Genomic DNA, 18,829 nt, shown 5'->3' with positions numbered 1-18,829 from the left:
AAGCTGGCGAGCCACGGACTAAAACAATTAGGCTAACCATAACGTCGATGTTTTAACAGTAAACGAGACTTGATCAGAGTTCTTGGAAATAGCAAGTACAGAAGTTCGATTGCATTATTTCATTCAGTTAATTACTTGCTAATGTATTTTAGATCATGATACCCAAAAAAAAATCAGTAGGTATTCAAAAAATCGAAACACATTTTTTCAATTCAACTCCATTTCGCAATATCTCAGGGTTTTTCTGTGTTTTGTTTTTTTAACCTAAGATGGAAAACACCATCAATTCCTTAACAAGAAATTCAACTTAGAAAATCGGTGAATTTTCTATGAAACATTTATGCCAATTCAACACTCAATCCAGCAAAACTGAACCGTTACTTTATATATTTTTTACATTGTTTCTGGTTGAATACTATTTTCAGCTTGATGAGGCCCATATAGGGACATAAAATATTTTCTTAATTTCCATAAAAATTATTTATCTGCTAGGGATCGATTGATACATCGGGTATATCTGCCTCATTGTGGATATCGGCATTGGCAGATATAAGCCTACACAACCGATACGTAGTAAACAGAAAACCTCTCAAGAATACATCTACCTCTGTTGATAAAATCGAATATGCGTATATTAAACATAAATTATTATTCTGTGGATAGAAATGAAAATGTGTGAAATATAACGAATATAAAAATATTTCATTAATACTGATATTGTAGTTTTGGTAGATCGTGATGTTGAAATAATGAACCTTCTGTATCATCAGGTATTAGCAAGCTACGTTTTACTTCATGTCGCCAGCTTCAGAAAAAAACGGTGCGCTGGAGTCACTACCAGCTGGTGCCATTTATTGTTGTCTTAACAACAGGTTTTTTACATCTACAATTTATTTGATAAACTTAATCTAATTTCAATATCGAGTAAGTCAAGAAAATCATTGTTTCAGTTTTAAGTGCCTTCACCAGCAAAATGTTGTAAAATAACCTTTTTTCTAGCTAAAAATTTCAGTGATTATCATTAATAGTTTCGATTACATTGCTGCCTAGGTTGCTCAGCAATAATCATCCTTTTTGATATTTCATAGATTTGTTTCTCGATTTGTTCATATTTAACGTAAAAAAAGTTTGTATAACGTGGATTCACCAATGGGGCAAAGGTAAAATTTTCCATTAGTAAAATATGATTGAATTTTTTTCCTCAAAGTGTCTACAATATGAAATAAGGATATCACTTGTTAAGATATGAATTCATGAATATGAATGTTATAAATAGAGAAATTGCTTCTTTTGTTTGAAGGTGATTGACAATGTTTCGTGATGAATTTCACTAGTTCGGACTTCCATTGTCTACTATATAAAATGATTTGAAATCCCTGAAACAAGTAAAAAAGAATAATTAAAAAAGAATAGTTGAAAATAACAATTATATTAAGCAACAATAAACCTGAAATGAAATGATAGTGAAATAACCTACAAGTAAAAAATATAATGATTGAATAAATAAAAATTAAAGGAAAAAATAATAAAAAAATAAAAAAGTGTAGAGATTCCAAGTCACGTTAGTTCACGACGTTTCGATTGTTGGTATCTACAATCGTCTTCGGGTGATGACTGGACTGATTCCTATAAAATAGTCATCTCTCGGAGGAATCAGTCCAGTCATCACCCGAAGACGATTGTAGATACCAACAATCGAAACGTCGTGAACTAACGTGACTTGGAATCTCTACACTTTTTTATTTTTTTATTATTTTTTCCTTTAATTTTTATTATAGTAGACAATGGAAGTCCGAACTAGTGAAAGAAATTGCTTCGATACGCAACACGCCCTATTACTTGGGAGTTTACTCATTTCCCCAACGGGTTATAAAAGTTTGATGAGCTTCTGATCCAAGTCTCACGGGTGAAATATTCTGAGTTAGGTATCTATGGTATAATACTGGTAGCCTTTTTCAGAGAGATTGAAAAAAATTTTTTTTTTGTTTTGGTAACCTATTATTTTTTTAAATTAATACAATCTTTCACTGTGAAGTGATATTTTATGACGTAGTGACGGAGAAAAACGAACTGCCGATAGGCCGCTTTATCGGTACACCAGTCTTCGGGCCATTTTATCGGCTAAAATTTCTATATCCACTTCTAGAATCAATTTGGTATCTTTTCTTTTCGAATTTTTTTCCTGGTCTAATATATACGTTGAATGGTGAGAAACAAATTAGAAACAAAAACAAATTAAAATAAAATACAAATAAATGCTACTCGCTTGAGAGGGGTATGAAATAATTATTACTGATACATTGGTCTGTGAGATACTTTACTAACAAATGTTATTTCACACCCTTGCACTAAAAAGAATTATTAATTCAAAATCTTTTTTGTCCGAAATAAGCCATCAGACTAAATACCTGATATGTGTCAAGCGAAACGTGTTCAACTCAATATAAGAAACCTTTTGCCACTACATACATTTATCGGCACGTTATTGGACTGGCAATGAAGAGAAATCCGAAATGAAGGCAAATTCCTCGCTCAATATTACTTTTAATAGATAGGTATGTGTTGTGTGGACAAACGGCTTTATAGTAATAATTACGATCGCTGTTCTGTGGTGAATTGAATCACCGTTTTGATTACCATTGAACTGTAAGCTTTCCCACAGCCTTGAGTGTGTTCAGACCAGGGGTATGCCACTCTTGAAGGGGGACTCGGGCGGCTTTGTTAATCTTTCTCCGTCGATATACTTCTCGCATGTGTATGTGTGCCACGGAACTTTGGGCAGGCTCGAATAATCTCTCTTGAATTGTTTTACTGGGTCTCCATTCATTCAGTGATGAGTGGTTAAAATAATTGTCACATCCAGTCTCACAAGGTTATAAGAAAATTTATTATAGATAGTAATCTATAATTCATTCATTTTGTCATGAATATTAATTCGCTAGGTGGTCACAATCAGATCAGTATTTTTCTCACTGATTGCAACTCCCACCACATTCGTTGGTCTAGACATCCTAAAAGATTGATCCATACCTATGGTTTGTTAATACAACCTCCCTTTCAAAGGAAGTTAGTAGTGTTTGAGATTCTGGTTTGATTTCGAAGTGAAGGATCCAAACTAATAATAATATTTCTTCGACAGTAATTTTGTTGAAGTTATTGAAACACATCAGAATATTCCAGATTATTCCAGATTATCTACTACTAGCTCACATAAAGATACCTATGTCTCTTCAGAAACTTTAATTAATTTAGACTAACGAAATTGATTGTATTGCCAGAAACATCGTAGAATTGGAAATACTTATTGCCAGAAAGTAAAACAAACATCCTTTTCAAAAGCATCAATATTAGATACAGATAAGGATGCAATATAGTACCACCATATTTTGTTCATCCATTAGATTTAATTTCGAAAATAATTTAGAATTCTTTGTTGGTATCAGGTTTGTTGAAAATTACTGTATGAAAAAAAATCAATTTTGAAATTGAAGCTTCTTTGTCCACATCATAGGATGGTAGATGCTGGTCCCACTCGGCATCACCCGGTGAGATACCATTGTAACGGCTTAGGCAGCGTGAAGTTGCTTTCGGGCTAACGTTTGTCGCTGTGCCGTTGTTTCCCGTTCCAAGGGTGAGAATATAAGAAAAAATTGCATGATGGCGCTCCCAGGGTCAACATACTCCGGTGGTGAAATAGTTAGTTCCCCATTCGGATCTCCGGGTGGGGGTTGATTCGAGGGAAGTTTTTCGAAAACCACTATTTCTGATAGTCGGCAGGGTCTTCCTAACATCATTCCACAGATGAATAGCATGGTAACTGCAGTCGCTAAGAGGCCCACTAGCAACTTCAAAATCGATTTCTGCAACATCAAAGGACTCAACTCAAATATAATCTCAGTGCACCGATATCTGCAAACAAATAGTCCTCATATTCTTGCACTCACAGATACCAAAGTCAGTGCTTCAACAAACCCCGTCAATTTTATACTCAGGCTATGATTTCCACTCCCGGTTCAGACGAAACTTTGGAACATTTTTTTTTTATACGAAGAGATATCTCCTGTCAGCCAGAGGAAATGCTGGAACCCCAAAACTTAATGTTATGTGGTTCAAAATAATATCACAGAAGATCACTAAATGTATATGTTGCGTTTATCGACCACCAAGCGATACACAATATTCCTTTCACTTGACTTTCTGAACATCAATCATCCCAGTGCCGAAATTTCCAAATTCGGTGACTTCAGTGTCCACAATATCGAATAGCTCAAGTTTTTAAATATCAACGAACAAGGTCGCGAAGCTGTGGCTTTTGCGATAAGCAGCGGACTCAGATTATAAATGTGTCAACCAGGATTTCTGATGGAGAGTATGCTTCTCTTCTGGATCTATACCTAACTACCAATCCACAAACTCATTTCAGTGTCGAGTGAATTACTGATAAATGTTGGGGAACAATCTAAGTCGCGCAAAGTTTGGTATTACAGATCTGCTGAGTGGGAGGATCTTCAAGATCATTTCCGAAATTTCCATCAACTTGTGCCTTTGGAGTCACGGAAGTTATTCTATATCCATGGATGCATATATTCCTTTTGTGAAATGGCGAATTTCAAAGTGAAAAAAATCCCCATGGGGTTTGAAAGCAACTTTGAAAATAACTAAATCTCTGAAAACATAAGCTACGTTGACCTATTTTGATGAACTTGGGAAATGGGGAATTTAAAATGTATTTACAATTGAAACTTCCTGACTCGTAATAGCAATTATAGTAAAATTTATTCAGTCTATAGAATCGAGAAGATTCGTGAGAATCTAAAATTTCAAAATTCACATTCAGATAAAAATATTCAAGTACAGAGTTCCATCTTGATTAAGTTCAATTCTTTCGCAAGCTTTCAGTGGCGAGACTTTGTCCGATCTGCTTAGTTGTTATCATTGACGTATGTCTACTAGTAGTGCATTGTAGGTGTGAGAATGAAATCTTGAATTCAGAAGATTATTATTTATGGACATTTGTAGTTGATGATATAATCTCTTATGATTTATGACTGCAATTAAATCTTCAACTGATTCAATTTATCGATTAAACTGTTTCATTTATCATGTCCTCGTGTCTGCCAATAATGAATATTTCGGCGGTATACATTTTGAAATACTGGTGATGCATTGTACGTAAGATGTGTTGCCCGAGACGTGTCATAATTATTTAGTCTAGATTGATTATGTATTATTTATTTTTTCTTCGATTTCTCCTCAACTATTCAATTAAAGATGTGGTGGACTTTGTATAACTTGGGAGAAAAATAGAAACTCCTCTACATTTAACAATAAAGTTTCAGTTCCTGAATAGAAAACGGTTGAATATTTGGAATTAACTTTATATGACCAAGCATGTTGATGAAAACAGTATCAGGTTTATATCCAAACAAAACATATAATAATAATAATACCTCATTTCCATAAAGACAATATGAGTATTGGAAACTGCCTACATAATAAAATAAAGATACTAAAATTTGATTATAAAAATTGAATGAGGCTATAGTAAAAGAAGAACATACCTAATGATAATTAAAAAAATCTGCTAGTGTATAAAAACAATTTTCTAATAGATATGCTTTCAGTATTCGTTTATAAATTGACAGTTGCTTTGAAGCCTTCACATATTCAGTAAGAAAATTGTAAATGTACTCTGGCCCAGAATAAGTCACTTTTAATTTCTCAATTGGCACAAGGAACTGGTTTTTAATTTTCGTATCTTGGTGGTGAATACTCTTATTCAGTGTAAAGTTTGAATTATTTTTGAATAAAACTCATAAACTCAGCTTACGCCAAGATTCCAAGAAATAAAAAGTTTGATTTTCATAGTTATTAAAGTCTGCATATAGTTTGATAAATAGAATTTGAAACCTCAGGCATAAAATAAATCTCTCATTTTCCCCTCACCGGAACAAAAATATTGTCTCTCGACGGCCGTTTCGCTAACCAAGTTAGCATCATCAGTAGATGTAATCCTTACACATTTCCTGATGATGCTTACACGCAGACAGTATTTTTATCTTGCGAGGAAAAAGTGTTTTCAATAGCAAAATACATTACTTTCAACGAATTTTTTTTTTTAATTTTCTCTATTGTTTCATCTATGTCAAGACTCTTCATAATTTCAATTGTATTCAATCCGACTTTCATTTATTGTTAATACTAGGATACTGTTAATGTTAAGTGATTTTAGATGTTATTTTAATTCTGGTAAATTTCTGTTTCAGTGGCGCACGTGATGTGGTCGTCGAGGGGCTGGGGGCGGCGCTCCCCCCTCCCCCTGGATTCTCGGTGCCTGGCGCAGGCTCTCGCCACCGGCTTCCACCGATTCCTAGCAAGATTTTCAGGTCAGTCACCCTGTTTTCGAATTGGTGTAGAGAGAGAAGAGTATCTTCACCTTTTAGATTATAATGTGTATAATCGTTTTGAATTAGCAGCTGCATAATAATTGTACCGTCGAAATCATTCTTCTCTGTTTTTGAAACCTGTACCCATTCGATTGGGTTACTATTTGAATTTGTTTAGAACGACCGTTCTGATTTAGAGTTTTTTGGTGGAGGTTAGTAAATGCACGCAAACATAATCGTTTTGTTTTTCATTTTGCAACATGTGAGTCTTTCATTATATACATTTTGGCCTCGATTTTGACTCAAATCAAGGCAAGTCAACTGATTAGGAGTTTAGATTCGAAAAGCATTAGTTAAACATCAGTAGGTACTGAATGATTTGAGATTCAAAACCTCAACGGAAAAAATTGAAAATATTTTGCTTCGCCATGTTTATAATTATATATGTTCAATCAATGGAGAGTCCGGAGAAAAATATCAGAAAATTTCAATCATCATTAGACTCATCTTATTTGAGATGAGAAATATTGGCGTTTTCAACGTGGATAAATCAAAAATGTTTTTTTTTCACCATATACCGTGTCATCCCCAAAATATGCACCATATGGAAAACTCATTTATTAAGGGTTTTTCGACAAAAAGTTATTCTTGATAAAAGTTTGTGCATCCCCTAAAAATAAACATGCACCAACAAAATTCAGTAAAACACACGTAATATACGAGGAGCCTTCAAATATTTGATTTTGAAACAAGAGTAAAGTCCTCTTATTTTGAAAAATCTCCACTGTAGACCAGTGTTAACATTCGAATAATTCCATTAAAAGTACATTCGAGCTTCGAGCACTTTTATTCTTTGGTCTATATGTTTTAAAATGAGAAGACTAAATTGATTGACTAAATATAATGGAATTGGCCGATACTTGATGAAAATCCATAACTAACGTATTCAAAAAACACTTTCTCGTGAGATTTTCACTAAACAGAAAAGACGTGCCCGAAGAAGATATTGTATGGCGAAACACGTGTTGCGTTTTTGTAAAATTTTTTAGTGAAAATCTCACAACAAAGTGTTTTTTGAATATAAAAGATACATATTTTAGGAGAGATTATTTTTGGAAAAGAATGGTTTTGGTTTTCTTCTTCTCCATTTTTCTATCCAAAATGTGGAGAACTTCTGAAGAAGTAGAAAACCAAAACCTTTCTTACCCAAGAAGGACTAGTCTTTCTAGCAAAACGAAACTTTTCTTTTCATTAAGAGGTTTTCATTCAGAGGTTATTTATACTCATCAATCCAAACCCAAGGGAGTGACGTTTATTTAAACAAGTCCACGATATTTTTTGCAGTGCATCCATCCAAACCGACGAGATGGGTGATACGTTTATTTGAACATAGTTTGAAGATCATAGATAATAATCATTGAGAAAGGACATCTAAAATCCAATATACAGGGGATCGTACATACATTTTTTTATCGATATTTGAATATTCTACTTGATTATATCAGTAGAAGTGTATTACGCATCAATAGTATATTTATTAGCCAGCTCACCGATAATACCTATTTTTGTATTGGATTCTTCCAAAAGTATTGCAATCATGAAAATTATGAAAGCATTTTTCCATGTATTCGACATCTAATGTAGTGTATACTACACATCTTACAATTTTATGTAGGAAATTATTTCAGAATCGATTTAACAGTTGATATTGTTATTTCTTTTTGAACATTTGTAGGTTTGTTTCAAGTTTTTGACCATTTTGACTAGACTATGAAAATTTCATTTAATGTATTAGATCCCATCCTGCATAACCTTTTTTCCTTGAGGAAATGCCCTTAATTGACCTGAGGGTAATTTGAAACGATCCTACTTTATACCTAAGGAGTGTAACATAAATGAGTATGTAGTAACCTTTTTTATTGAAAACACTTGATATTACTTTCTGTAGCGAATATATAATTTGAAGAAAAGCACGGACAGGAAAAATCCAGTGCTTTTCGGCCACTTCGATATGCCATTTCTAAAACGAGTTTTATTCGACTACTCTATAGCAAATAATCCTTATTCTGACTGGAAGAGGATACATTACTCTGAATGTCGATTTCCTCGGTATCGTATAAATCGTAGACGGCTATTCCGTATATTTAAAAACCAGCTGACTGTGTATCGAATACAACTTATAACGGATGTTGGGTTTGCGTTTGTTATGTGAATACCTTCGCCGGAAGTCACGATCCACGATCGAATATATAAAAGTTTTTTTTCAACTTCCTAATATTTCATTCATACTCAACTCTGGTGATTCTCGGTCTATCCTTGACAGTGACAGTGAGAGAGTTGCTCGTTTCAGGCTGATTGAAAAACTGCATGTTCACTTTCATTCTACTGAAATAGAATAGTTGCAGTTGGTTACTGAAACGCTATGTTTGGAACCTCTTAAATAATAATAGTCGGATGATTGCTGAGTATTTTAATTCAGTGGAATAAGATAAATATGGTACGCAATGCTGATCTCTGATGAAATAGTATACAGGATGTTTCTTGACTACCGTCATTTATTTTATGTAATGGAGAAATATGAGCAATACGCGTATGCTAAACATAAAATTTAATGAAAGAGTAATTTTTTTATGATATTTGTAATTCTTCAAAAATACTATGTACATTGATACAAATCAGGTAATTTTGTTAATAGAATCCACAATGCCGGAAATTTTTTTCGACAACGTCTAGTCAAGCAAATTTGGAAACCATGGAGAAAACAATCCGTAATATTTGGAAGGCGTTATCATCTTGAGCGATCATCAATATGGCTTTCGGAAAAGATCAACAGGCAACCTTTTACCGTATGTCATCTATATTTGGAATAACGCAATCGAGAAACGTGGCTATTTTTAAGCCATTTGACCGTGTGTGACATGAGGGTTTGCTGGCCAAACTTCGATGCTTTGGGTTGTCCAATCGTTTATGTGTATGGCTCTCCAGCTTCCTGGAAGAACGTTCCCTGCAAATGGCCATCGATGGATATATCTCGAATACTTTTACCATCAACGCTGGTGTATCCCAGGGATCCATATTGTCTCCAACCCTCTTTTTATTGTATATCAACGACTTATTGGAAAAAACGAAAAATTAAATATATTGCTTTGCTGACGACAACAAATTTGTCTCGTCATTCCATTTGGATTCCAGGACATCGGCTACGGAGGCAGGAGGTTGCATATCTTAATGAGGATCTAAAAATGATTTTGAATCGCGGTGCAAGTAACCAGGTTCGATTGAATTCCAGAAAAACCCAAGCATCGGTTTTCTCCAAGAAGATAAATGTCCCCGAACCAGATATGATAATGTCAAAACAGACAATTGAAATTGCTGCTTCTCAAAAGCTTGGAACACTGTTCCGAACCCGAAAACTGTACACAGCCTAGCAACTTTTGGTGCTTTATAAAGCACAGATCAGACCTTCTTTGGAGTATTGTTCTCATATATGGAGCTCCGCTCCTAAGCATATTCTAAAACTGCTGAATTCCATCCAGAAAAGAGCCATCCATCGATTGGAGACACTAACATTACTTGCATCTTCGATAGTCTGGAACATCGAAGAAACGTTGGAATTTGTCACTCTTTTTTAGATATATTCACGGGATGTGTTCAACTGACTCAGCACATTTGATTCCACCAAGCGCGGTACATATCAGAAATACGTGACGGACTGTGGCTGCTCATCGTTTTGAGGTCCAACTCAGTACCCCTTGTACTTTACTATTTAAGAGCTCTCCCATTTGGAGAACTGCGTTCATGTGGAATAAATTTCCTGAGAACGTCTTTCCAAATCGATTTAATTTCCACCGATTCCAATCCAACGTGCTTGTGTTTTGTCCTTGAAAAAAATTACCAAACAGTTTACAGAACCGCAACACGTGTTTCATTAATTTCTAAACTTTTTATTTAAAATTTCGCAATAAAGTGTTCAGGTCCAAAATGAGTGGGTCTATTCGACCCCCCACCGCAACCCGCAAGGGTTAATTGTGGCTCACACCTATTCTCAATCGACCAAACAAACCCAGCTTCTTAACGAAGCCGATTAGTTTGTATGGTGAGTAGTCTTTCAGGTCAGATGGTAAGAGTACGGCTCTGCCGAACTCTAAAGCCCTAATTCGGTACCCAGCGGGGCAGGTACAAAGTATATGCTCTGTTAATGAGGTAGTCGGATAGTCAAGTTGCAAGATTTCCACCTTGATACCCAGACAACCTTCCCATATGAGGGTGTTTGCACGTCAGCTACACCTGACGATACCTTAGATTCAGCCGTGCAGGGCTTTTTCGCCTCTGGTTTTGGTGAAACCTCACTTGAGCGCAAACGTTTGCTAACCTGCTCATGGGGTGTTAGTTCCACCTGAGACAGATTCTGCGTACGCCTCAGCTCTTGCTCCTGAACTAAATTTACAGGGAGTTCAATTGGAGTCGTAAACTCGACATCCATCTCCTCTGTAGACTCGCTCCTGAACTAAATTTACAGTGAGGTCAGTTGGAGTCGTAAAATCGGCATCCTTCTCCTCTGTAGACTCGTTCCTGGATTAAATTCACAGTGAGGTCAGTTGGAGTCGTAAACTCGACATCCATCTCCTCTGTAGCCTCGCTCCTGAACTAAATTTACAGGGAGGTCAGTTGGGGTCGCAATAAAGTGTTACTTGAATGCTAATACGTTTATGTCTAATTATTTATAGGTTGATATCTCAATGTGTCGTCAAATATCTGAACTGTTTTGAAAATAATAGAATAGAAAAATACAGTACAATACAACCCTCATGAAATCAATATATGATTAACAGTTTCAGGTGATATTTTCTCACATACGCTTCGCTTATTATACATTATTGACAATCTAGGGAGAATTTCAATTAGTTGTCGCCAATAAATATTGTACTAGTTGAATATAATGAAGGTATTACAATATAATTATTCTATTGATCAATCAAAGCTTGCCGTGTCTTGGGAATACCGACATCGGTTACCTTTCTCCTTTGAATAGATTGTCGGTATATAAAATTTATCAATTCAGAGTAAGCCACAACAAACTCGTTTCATTTATTTACGATCATATGAATTCTACTTGAAATGGCGAGTTCACTATTTTTGATAACTCTAATAATTTATGCATTGCATTTCTTTATTGCCCCTCCCCTTTTTATTTTTTGAACGGGTCAACCCAAATAATTGAAATTTGGGATAATGAAATTAATGCATGAATACTTTTCAAGTGAAATTGACAGATGAAATCTTCAAGATGGCGACTGGGCGCCATCTGGGAAAAAAATTAAATGGAAAGGGGGAGCCTTGTGTGACACATCTTTTTGAAGCTCCTGACAAATGCTTCACAACTTTAGAATATAATGTCAATACCTTCAACTACTACAAAATGGCGGAACTTTTAATTGCTTTAATACATTGACATTTAACTACATAATATGAGGTAATAAGCTTGAGGTCAGTCCAGAAGAAGCTCGAAATTTTTTCCTTGAACTTCTTGACATATATACAGCCTATCCGATATTACACGCCGAACTTTTTCGAACACAGTAACGTCAATATCTCTAAAAATAATAATTATTCTCTGCCGTATATCCAGTATTGAAGTATGTTCAGTTTCGTACACCTTTTGCTTCAAATAGCCCCGAAGGTCTCAAAGCTGGCGAGCGGGCTGGCTATTCTGTAGGACCTCGACGGCCAATCCAACGACCGAGAAAAGTAGTATCCAAATAGTTTCTTGATTGTCTGGAGTCATGTGGTGGTGCTCCATCTTGTTGGAATACAATATCCATATCGAATTCATTAGGATTCGCTTCGACGATTTCAGTGATGAGAGGGTCAACAGTAGTTTCCAGCATATTCAAATACAGTTCCCCTGTTAAATTTTCATCAATAAATAGAGGTCCTACAATATGGTTTCCCAATATTCCTACCCAAACGTTATTTTTTTCTTTATATTGGGTATATGTTTCCCGGAAAACGTGAGGGTTGGTGTCACTCCAATAACGGCAATTGTGAACATTGCCGTTTAAAATAAATGTACATTATTCGCTAAAACAAATATTTTGGAGGTAGGTGGATGCCTTACAATGGTTTCCGTCATGATTTCGCAGAATTCTGTTCTTCGATCAGGGTCATCTTCAGTTAATTGGTGTACCATTTTGATTTTGTATGGATGATACCTATTCCTCTTCAAAAGTCTTCACACAGTAGAAGGAGACACCTCACAAACATTCGCGATGGAATAAGTAGACTGTTAAGGATTTACTACCATCTTACCAATTATTTGCACTTCGCTTCAATTTTTTCTTCCAATGGACGAGAATTGACCATTTTAGAGATTGTTGATGTGGTACCTTTCTACTACTAAAACCGAAAACTAAATGAAAATATTCTAACTGAACAATGATGTTTACTGTCGTACTGACATTTTTGTTTTCATAAACAAAAAATAACTTAACAAACCTTATCGGGTTGTTGGAATTGCCATATAGCATATAAAAAGGAATTTTTCTAAAAATATCGATATCAATGTGTTTGTCTTCCGGAAATTATGAAATGTTCCGCCATTTTGTAGTAGAGATATTGACTTCATATTCTAGGGTTGTGAAGTATTCGTCAGGAGCTTCAAAATGATGTGTCACAAGACCCCCCTTTCCATTTATTTTTTTCCCAGATGACGCCCAGTCGCCATCTTAAAAGTTTCATCTATCAATTTCACTTCAAAATAAAGTATTCATGCATTAATTTCATTATCCCAAATTTCTTTTAGAGTTGACCCGTTCAAAAAATAAAAGATATGCATTAAAGATATGCACTGTATAGCAAGAATTTCTGGTGATAGAATTGATTTAAAAAATCGTGGTTTGAGCTACCTCCATAATACAGTAATTGAAGACAAATGAAAATGCTGTAAAAATAGTTTGAGATTTACACCAAAAAACAATACTCTATATACTGGACGCGTGTTTCGCCACCCATGTTGACATCTTCAGGAGATGAAATGAACTCATTTAAGTCACTCATCAGCATACTACATTATTAATTGAAAGATCCGTTATAAATTGAAAGGTACCTAGAATTTAAGGTCTATTCAATGATTTATGGTGGGGTCTAATGGTTTTCTGAATGCGAGTAGCTTATTATCTATTATCATTGTCTTTGGTTTGCTTCTGCTGGGGTGGACATAGTATAGTGTGGATTTTCCCAAAATATCGTTTGTTATTATATTTTTTGTATGAACATGGAATTGAAAGTCATAAAAAAATAGATAAATTTCCCAAAGAGGTATCTACTTTCAGCACATTCTGTAACACAAAATTATGAATCATGATTTCCGAAATCATTGTTTGGTTTAACTTGATCATAGAGCAAATTGAATTAACCTTCACCCTTTAGGTTTGCTTCTAAAAGAATGGACCTATCCATAGTGTTACCAAAAATCCCTGTTCAAACATTTAGTTTTTGGAGATATTGGGTATGAATTTGAATCATTCCAGTATCGAAAATTCTGACGAATCACTTGCTATTCATTCAAAAGGTATATTCATCTGAGAAACATGTGGTGTAAACAAAGCTAGATTATGGCTGACGCATTCGGAGAGGATTTCACAAAATTCCATGCTTCAGCCGAAATCATCTTCGTTCAATTCATGAATAATTTTCATTTTGTGAGGGTGGAATTTGTGTAGATGAAGAATTTTGAAAATATGTTTAAGACACCCTTCTAATGCTTGGAACAACTTAGCAGTTGGCGTAAAACTGCGATATTAATCTCTTTTCAGTATATTTTTATTATTTGTTCACAAAAAAATATTACAAACAATATGGCCTAAAGAAAATGTGTGATGAAAAAGTCTATTCGCTGTCACAAGTGTATCTTACCTTATAACAGCGTATCATAACTGCTTCCTGAGTGCATATTTCTACATCGAAGCACCTCTTCAAAGTATACATCCGTCTCAGTTCGAGTAACACCACGTCTCGGCCACCCGGTATATGGTGCGGGTTCTCGGCGCGTTCTGTAGCTAATTTTCGGCTCTAATTAAGAGTGATTATGCTCTTGTTTTGTTTGCTCATGAGACGAACTTGTCGTGTTATCACGGGTGGTAGCTCAAATAACAGGACCGCCGAAAATAACGATGGATAACGAAGAAGTAACGTAGACGCCACGTTTTGAAATACTTCGACCGAAAAAATCGTTAAGGCACATCGAGAACGGTAATAGAAACATCATTTTCATACGGTGTGCGTTTTATAGATATATTATAAGCAAAGTAGTTGAAAGAACTCATTTTTTCTGTATTAAATTGATTTTTATGTCCGTATGGATACGTTAAATTAAAGAAAGGTTCAGTAATTGGCATACAAGTACATAGTACCTAAATTAATATTTCTTTGGAAACATGCTCAGCATTAAGAACCACCGTAATGAGAAACATGAAGCGGGCATTTTGGCAACATTACTAAATTTCAATATAAATTCACCTTGAGTTCCGTTTTTTAAATTTTTACTGAGAAAACTTCACTGATCAAGGCGAAAACCGCCAATTTCTTAAGTGGAAAATCAATTATCAAGATAAGGTTATGGGTAAGATAAACCAAATATTTTCTAGACTGAGCCTAGAAAGAGAATCTGCGATAATGGTTGGCTTCCTGTCTATAGCTTGCAAACATGATCAGTGCCAACTTTTCTTCTGGAAAAAATATGTGTGATGGATAACGTAGTCTCGTTTAATTCATCAGACATCTCTGGTATACCACATGAGACAATTATTCTCCCGACAATGTCTCAATCCACATTTTTTGCAGATGACGGTACACTTCAGCTTTGTAACTTGATTTCCTAGACAGGTGGAAATAACAGTTTACTATTGAATATTTATGTGTTTCGTAAAGGAAAAAGGTTTTGGTGAGCGATCCCAATTTAACTACTAGAATAAGTTGAAAATTGTTATTCAACCGAAATATATAGAGCTCATCTAATTCAAGGTGTTGAAATAATGCTGGATACACTTTTGAAAACAATTTTCAAATGGAGCTGAACATTTCAATATATATATTATGTAGTCGTCCATTTTCTCTTATTTAAATTTGATTTTGATAACAAAGACCAGGCGAGAATTTCGAAACGGGGATCCATCAGTGCGAGGGAAGGTTATCTAATGTGGAAATGTTCGATGTTGTTACTCCATCTGAGAAGTACACTGTCCTGGATGCCGTGGACTTTTGACTGCATGGAAGATGTTATCAGGAGTACGATTCGCCTTCTTTATACGCAACTGGCTCGAGCGAATTGCACTTCGTTTGGTTTTCACCACTGATCGAGATGACTAGAACTCTGTCAGAAAGTTGGACCTCGTTTTATCAAAGGCCCAGGTCAAAGTCGCAGAGATAACTTTACTACTGGAGCTACATAGAGATTGGAACCAAAATACATAGTTATCTTCAATAACATCAAGGAGGTATGTGGTAACAGTGCTTGTGTAGAATTCACTCCACATGAGAGGTTCCAATTTCGATGTTTCAGTATCTGACCTTGTTCTATTTGGGTCAAGTATCTTTGGTAGTTGGTAGTCGGGAAGATACAATAAGATTGACTCCTCGACCATCGAGTTAAGACGATACTCACCGTGTAGTTTTCGGCTCCGGCTGAGAGGAAAATGGCCCGATCTCCATTTTAGATTACTAAGTTAAATGTAGTTGGTGGAATGATGCCTTGCATGGGTTTCAGGAAAAAATAGGTTCAATTAATTATGAATTTTCTCAAAGCCCGCAAAAAAATATATTCATTTTCTCTGGAATCTTTTCTACTGTAGTATTTTTTGCATCTGAAATGGTTGGTGCCTTTGTATAAACTCATTTCTTCTCGTATATCGCCCTTCGACGTGGAACTCCAGGAGGAATATAAATCATCGATTATTTATCGAAAGTAAATCTCAACTCGTATATCAGCCCGTTTATAAATAATGTAATCGATCTGTAATTACTTCTGGTTCTCGCACCAACTGTACATTGCAATTACTGTAGGTAATAGACTCGTCTTTTATACCGGGTCCACGACGAAATGTTTGTTTATTTCGAAACCGCAAAGCCACTGAACTGCACTGTGACTTATAATTGTTTGTTTATAAAAAATACTCTATTTGCCGAGCGAAGTAGTTTATCGATTGATTCCCATTGGTTTTGATAACGGGAATAAAACAGTTATTGACGGTTAATGGAGCGAGTTTCATCTAATGATATTATATTGTTCACGTGAGATTGAGTATGTTCCAATGCGGATCTGAAAACGTTTGATTTCTTCAATTCAAATTATTCAGAAAATAGATACCTGCCTTTGGAAACACGTTTCTCAATTAGTTAATGCAAATTATAGTGTTACAAATGTATATCCCAAGAACATTCAGAACTGATAGGGATATTTTTAGGAGGGTCTAGGTTATTGAAAGCTTTGTGGCTTTCTAGTTTTATATCTTTATACAAGAAAGTTAGCAACTCGGAAGAAAAGGAGACTTGAAAATGTCCTTTTCACAAATATTTGTAGATCAGTCGTGTGTTTCAAATATAAACTGGAAGAAGAAGCCCATTCAAAACAGATACTTTCAAACATATAAAAATAACTTTTTTATATTCAGTTTGTAAGCACTCCAAAAGTTCAGGTCTTTTTCCTCCAGGTTGTATCAGAAAAAAACTACATCCACATTTATATCTTTGTGAAGAGTACTTAATTACTTCCCACATAACACTAATCTTAGCTAATCTTGGTTCACTAATACGAAAACATTGGCTAAATATTTCAAACATTATATTAGTTATTTAGCGATATTGGATGTACGTTAGTGTTCAATATTTGAAAACAAATCCAGGATATAACATCAACAAGGCGTCTGGCCCTGATGAAGTGCCCATCATCGTACTTAAGAAGTGCGCAAATGAACTCGCACCAGTAATTTGCAGACTTTTCAATCTGTCTTATAAGAAAAGGGTTTTTGCTTTTTGTTGGAAGTTTGCTCGCGTTGAGACTATTCTCAAAAGGGCAAGAAAAGTCTTCCAAATAACTATAGACCAGTCGCTTTGCTATCAGTGATATCAAAAAGTCGTAAACCACCATATCCTCATATATTTGAAAGGCATCAACATCTTGACCGATTATCGATATGACTTTCGGAAACAAAGATCAATGGGCGACCTTCTATTGTATGTCACCAATATTTGGAACAACGCAATCCAGAAACATGGAGAATCAAGAGCTGCTGGTGGCATGGAGGTTTGCTGGCCAAAATTCGATGTTATGGCTTGTCGGATCATTTCTGTGCATGGCTCTCCTGCAGCTCTCCAGCTTCCTGAAAGAACGTTCCCTGCAAGTGGCCGTCTATAGATCTTGAATACTTTCACCATCAACGCTGGTGTTTCCCAGGGATCCATATTGTCTCCAACCCTCTTTCTATTGTATATCAACGACTCATTGGAAAAAAGCAAAAATCCAATACATTGCTTTGCTGCTTTGCACACTTGTCTCGTCATTCCCTTTGGATTCTAGGACATCGGCTACGGAGGCACATATAAGGTTGCATATCTTAATGAGGATCTAAAAGTGATTTCGAATTGGGGTGAAAGTAACCAGGTTCAACTAAATGCCACAAATACTCAGGCATCGGTTTTTTCCAAGAAGATAAATGTCTCCGAACCGGATATAATAATGTCAAGTCAGACAATTCGGCTTTCTGCTTCGATAAGTTTGTTGGGAGGTAAAATGGACACAAATGTCTTGGCATAATCATATCGCTGGAATTGCAAAGGCTGCTTCTCAAAAGCTTGGAGCACTGTTCCGACCCAGAAAACTGCAATTTTTAATGCTTTATAAAGTTCAGTATTGTTTTCATATATGGAGCTCTGCACCCAAACATATCCTGAAGTTGCTGGATTCCATCCAGAAAAGGGCCATTGGCCAGTTTGGAGATGCGAACATCACGTGCAACCTTGATAGCCTGAAACATCGAAGAAGGGTTGGAGATTCATCTCTCTTCTATAGATACTTTCATGGGAAGTGTTCAAGTGACTTGGCACATTTGATTCTACCAAGAGCGGCACATATCAGAAATACGCGACGGGCTATTGCTACTCATAATCGGTTAACGGAAAACATATCCCGTCAGTTTATCTACTCCAAAATCTGAGAATGAAGTTAATGATATTCAATTAATGATATTTCCCTACCTTTCAAGTTGAATCAATCTGAAAACTAGGATATTTTTGTGTTTCAGTAAATTTCATTATTCTCTCATTTACGAATTTCATCCAACTCAGGAATGAACTTGTTTCTTGCTCTCAAATTACGCTTTACCGAGATGAATATCAAACAACCCTGCGTGGGTAATATTTCCGTAATTTCAATAAAGTCGGTTCTCCTA

The 18,829-nt window shown here is 35.5% G+C and overlaps 1 protein-coding gene across 3 annotated transcripts in view; it reads left to right on the top strand.

The window, feature by feature from the left end:
• LOC111504188 (uncharacterized) overlaps positions 1-18,829 on the top strand; it is a 442,392-nt gene that overhangs the window by 310,754 nt on the left and 112,809 nt on the right. For all 3 annotated transcript variants that reach the window (XM_074171789.1, XM_074171790.1, XM_023158689.2), the window contains one exon: positions 6,267-6,386. In XM_074171789.1, the coding sequence (XP_074027890.1) occupies positions 6,267-6,386 (120 nt within the window). The remainder of the gene's footprint in view (positions 1-6,266; positions 6,387-18,829) is intronic.

Source organism: Leptinotarsa decemlineata, unplaced genomic scaffold (genome assembly GCF_025532065.1).
Source record: "Leptinotarsa decemlineata unplaced genomic scaffold, Ldec_3_MD MMD2_tig00000035_RagTag_RagTag, whole genome shotgun sequence".
Taxonomy (NCBI): Eukaryota; Metazoa; Arthropoda; class Insecta; order Coleoptera; family Chrysomelidae; genus Leptinotarsa; species Leptinotarsa decemlineata.
The sequence above is the reverse complement of the archived record's forward strand: the minus strand, read 5'-3'. Positions and strand labels throughout refer to the sequence as shown.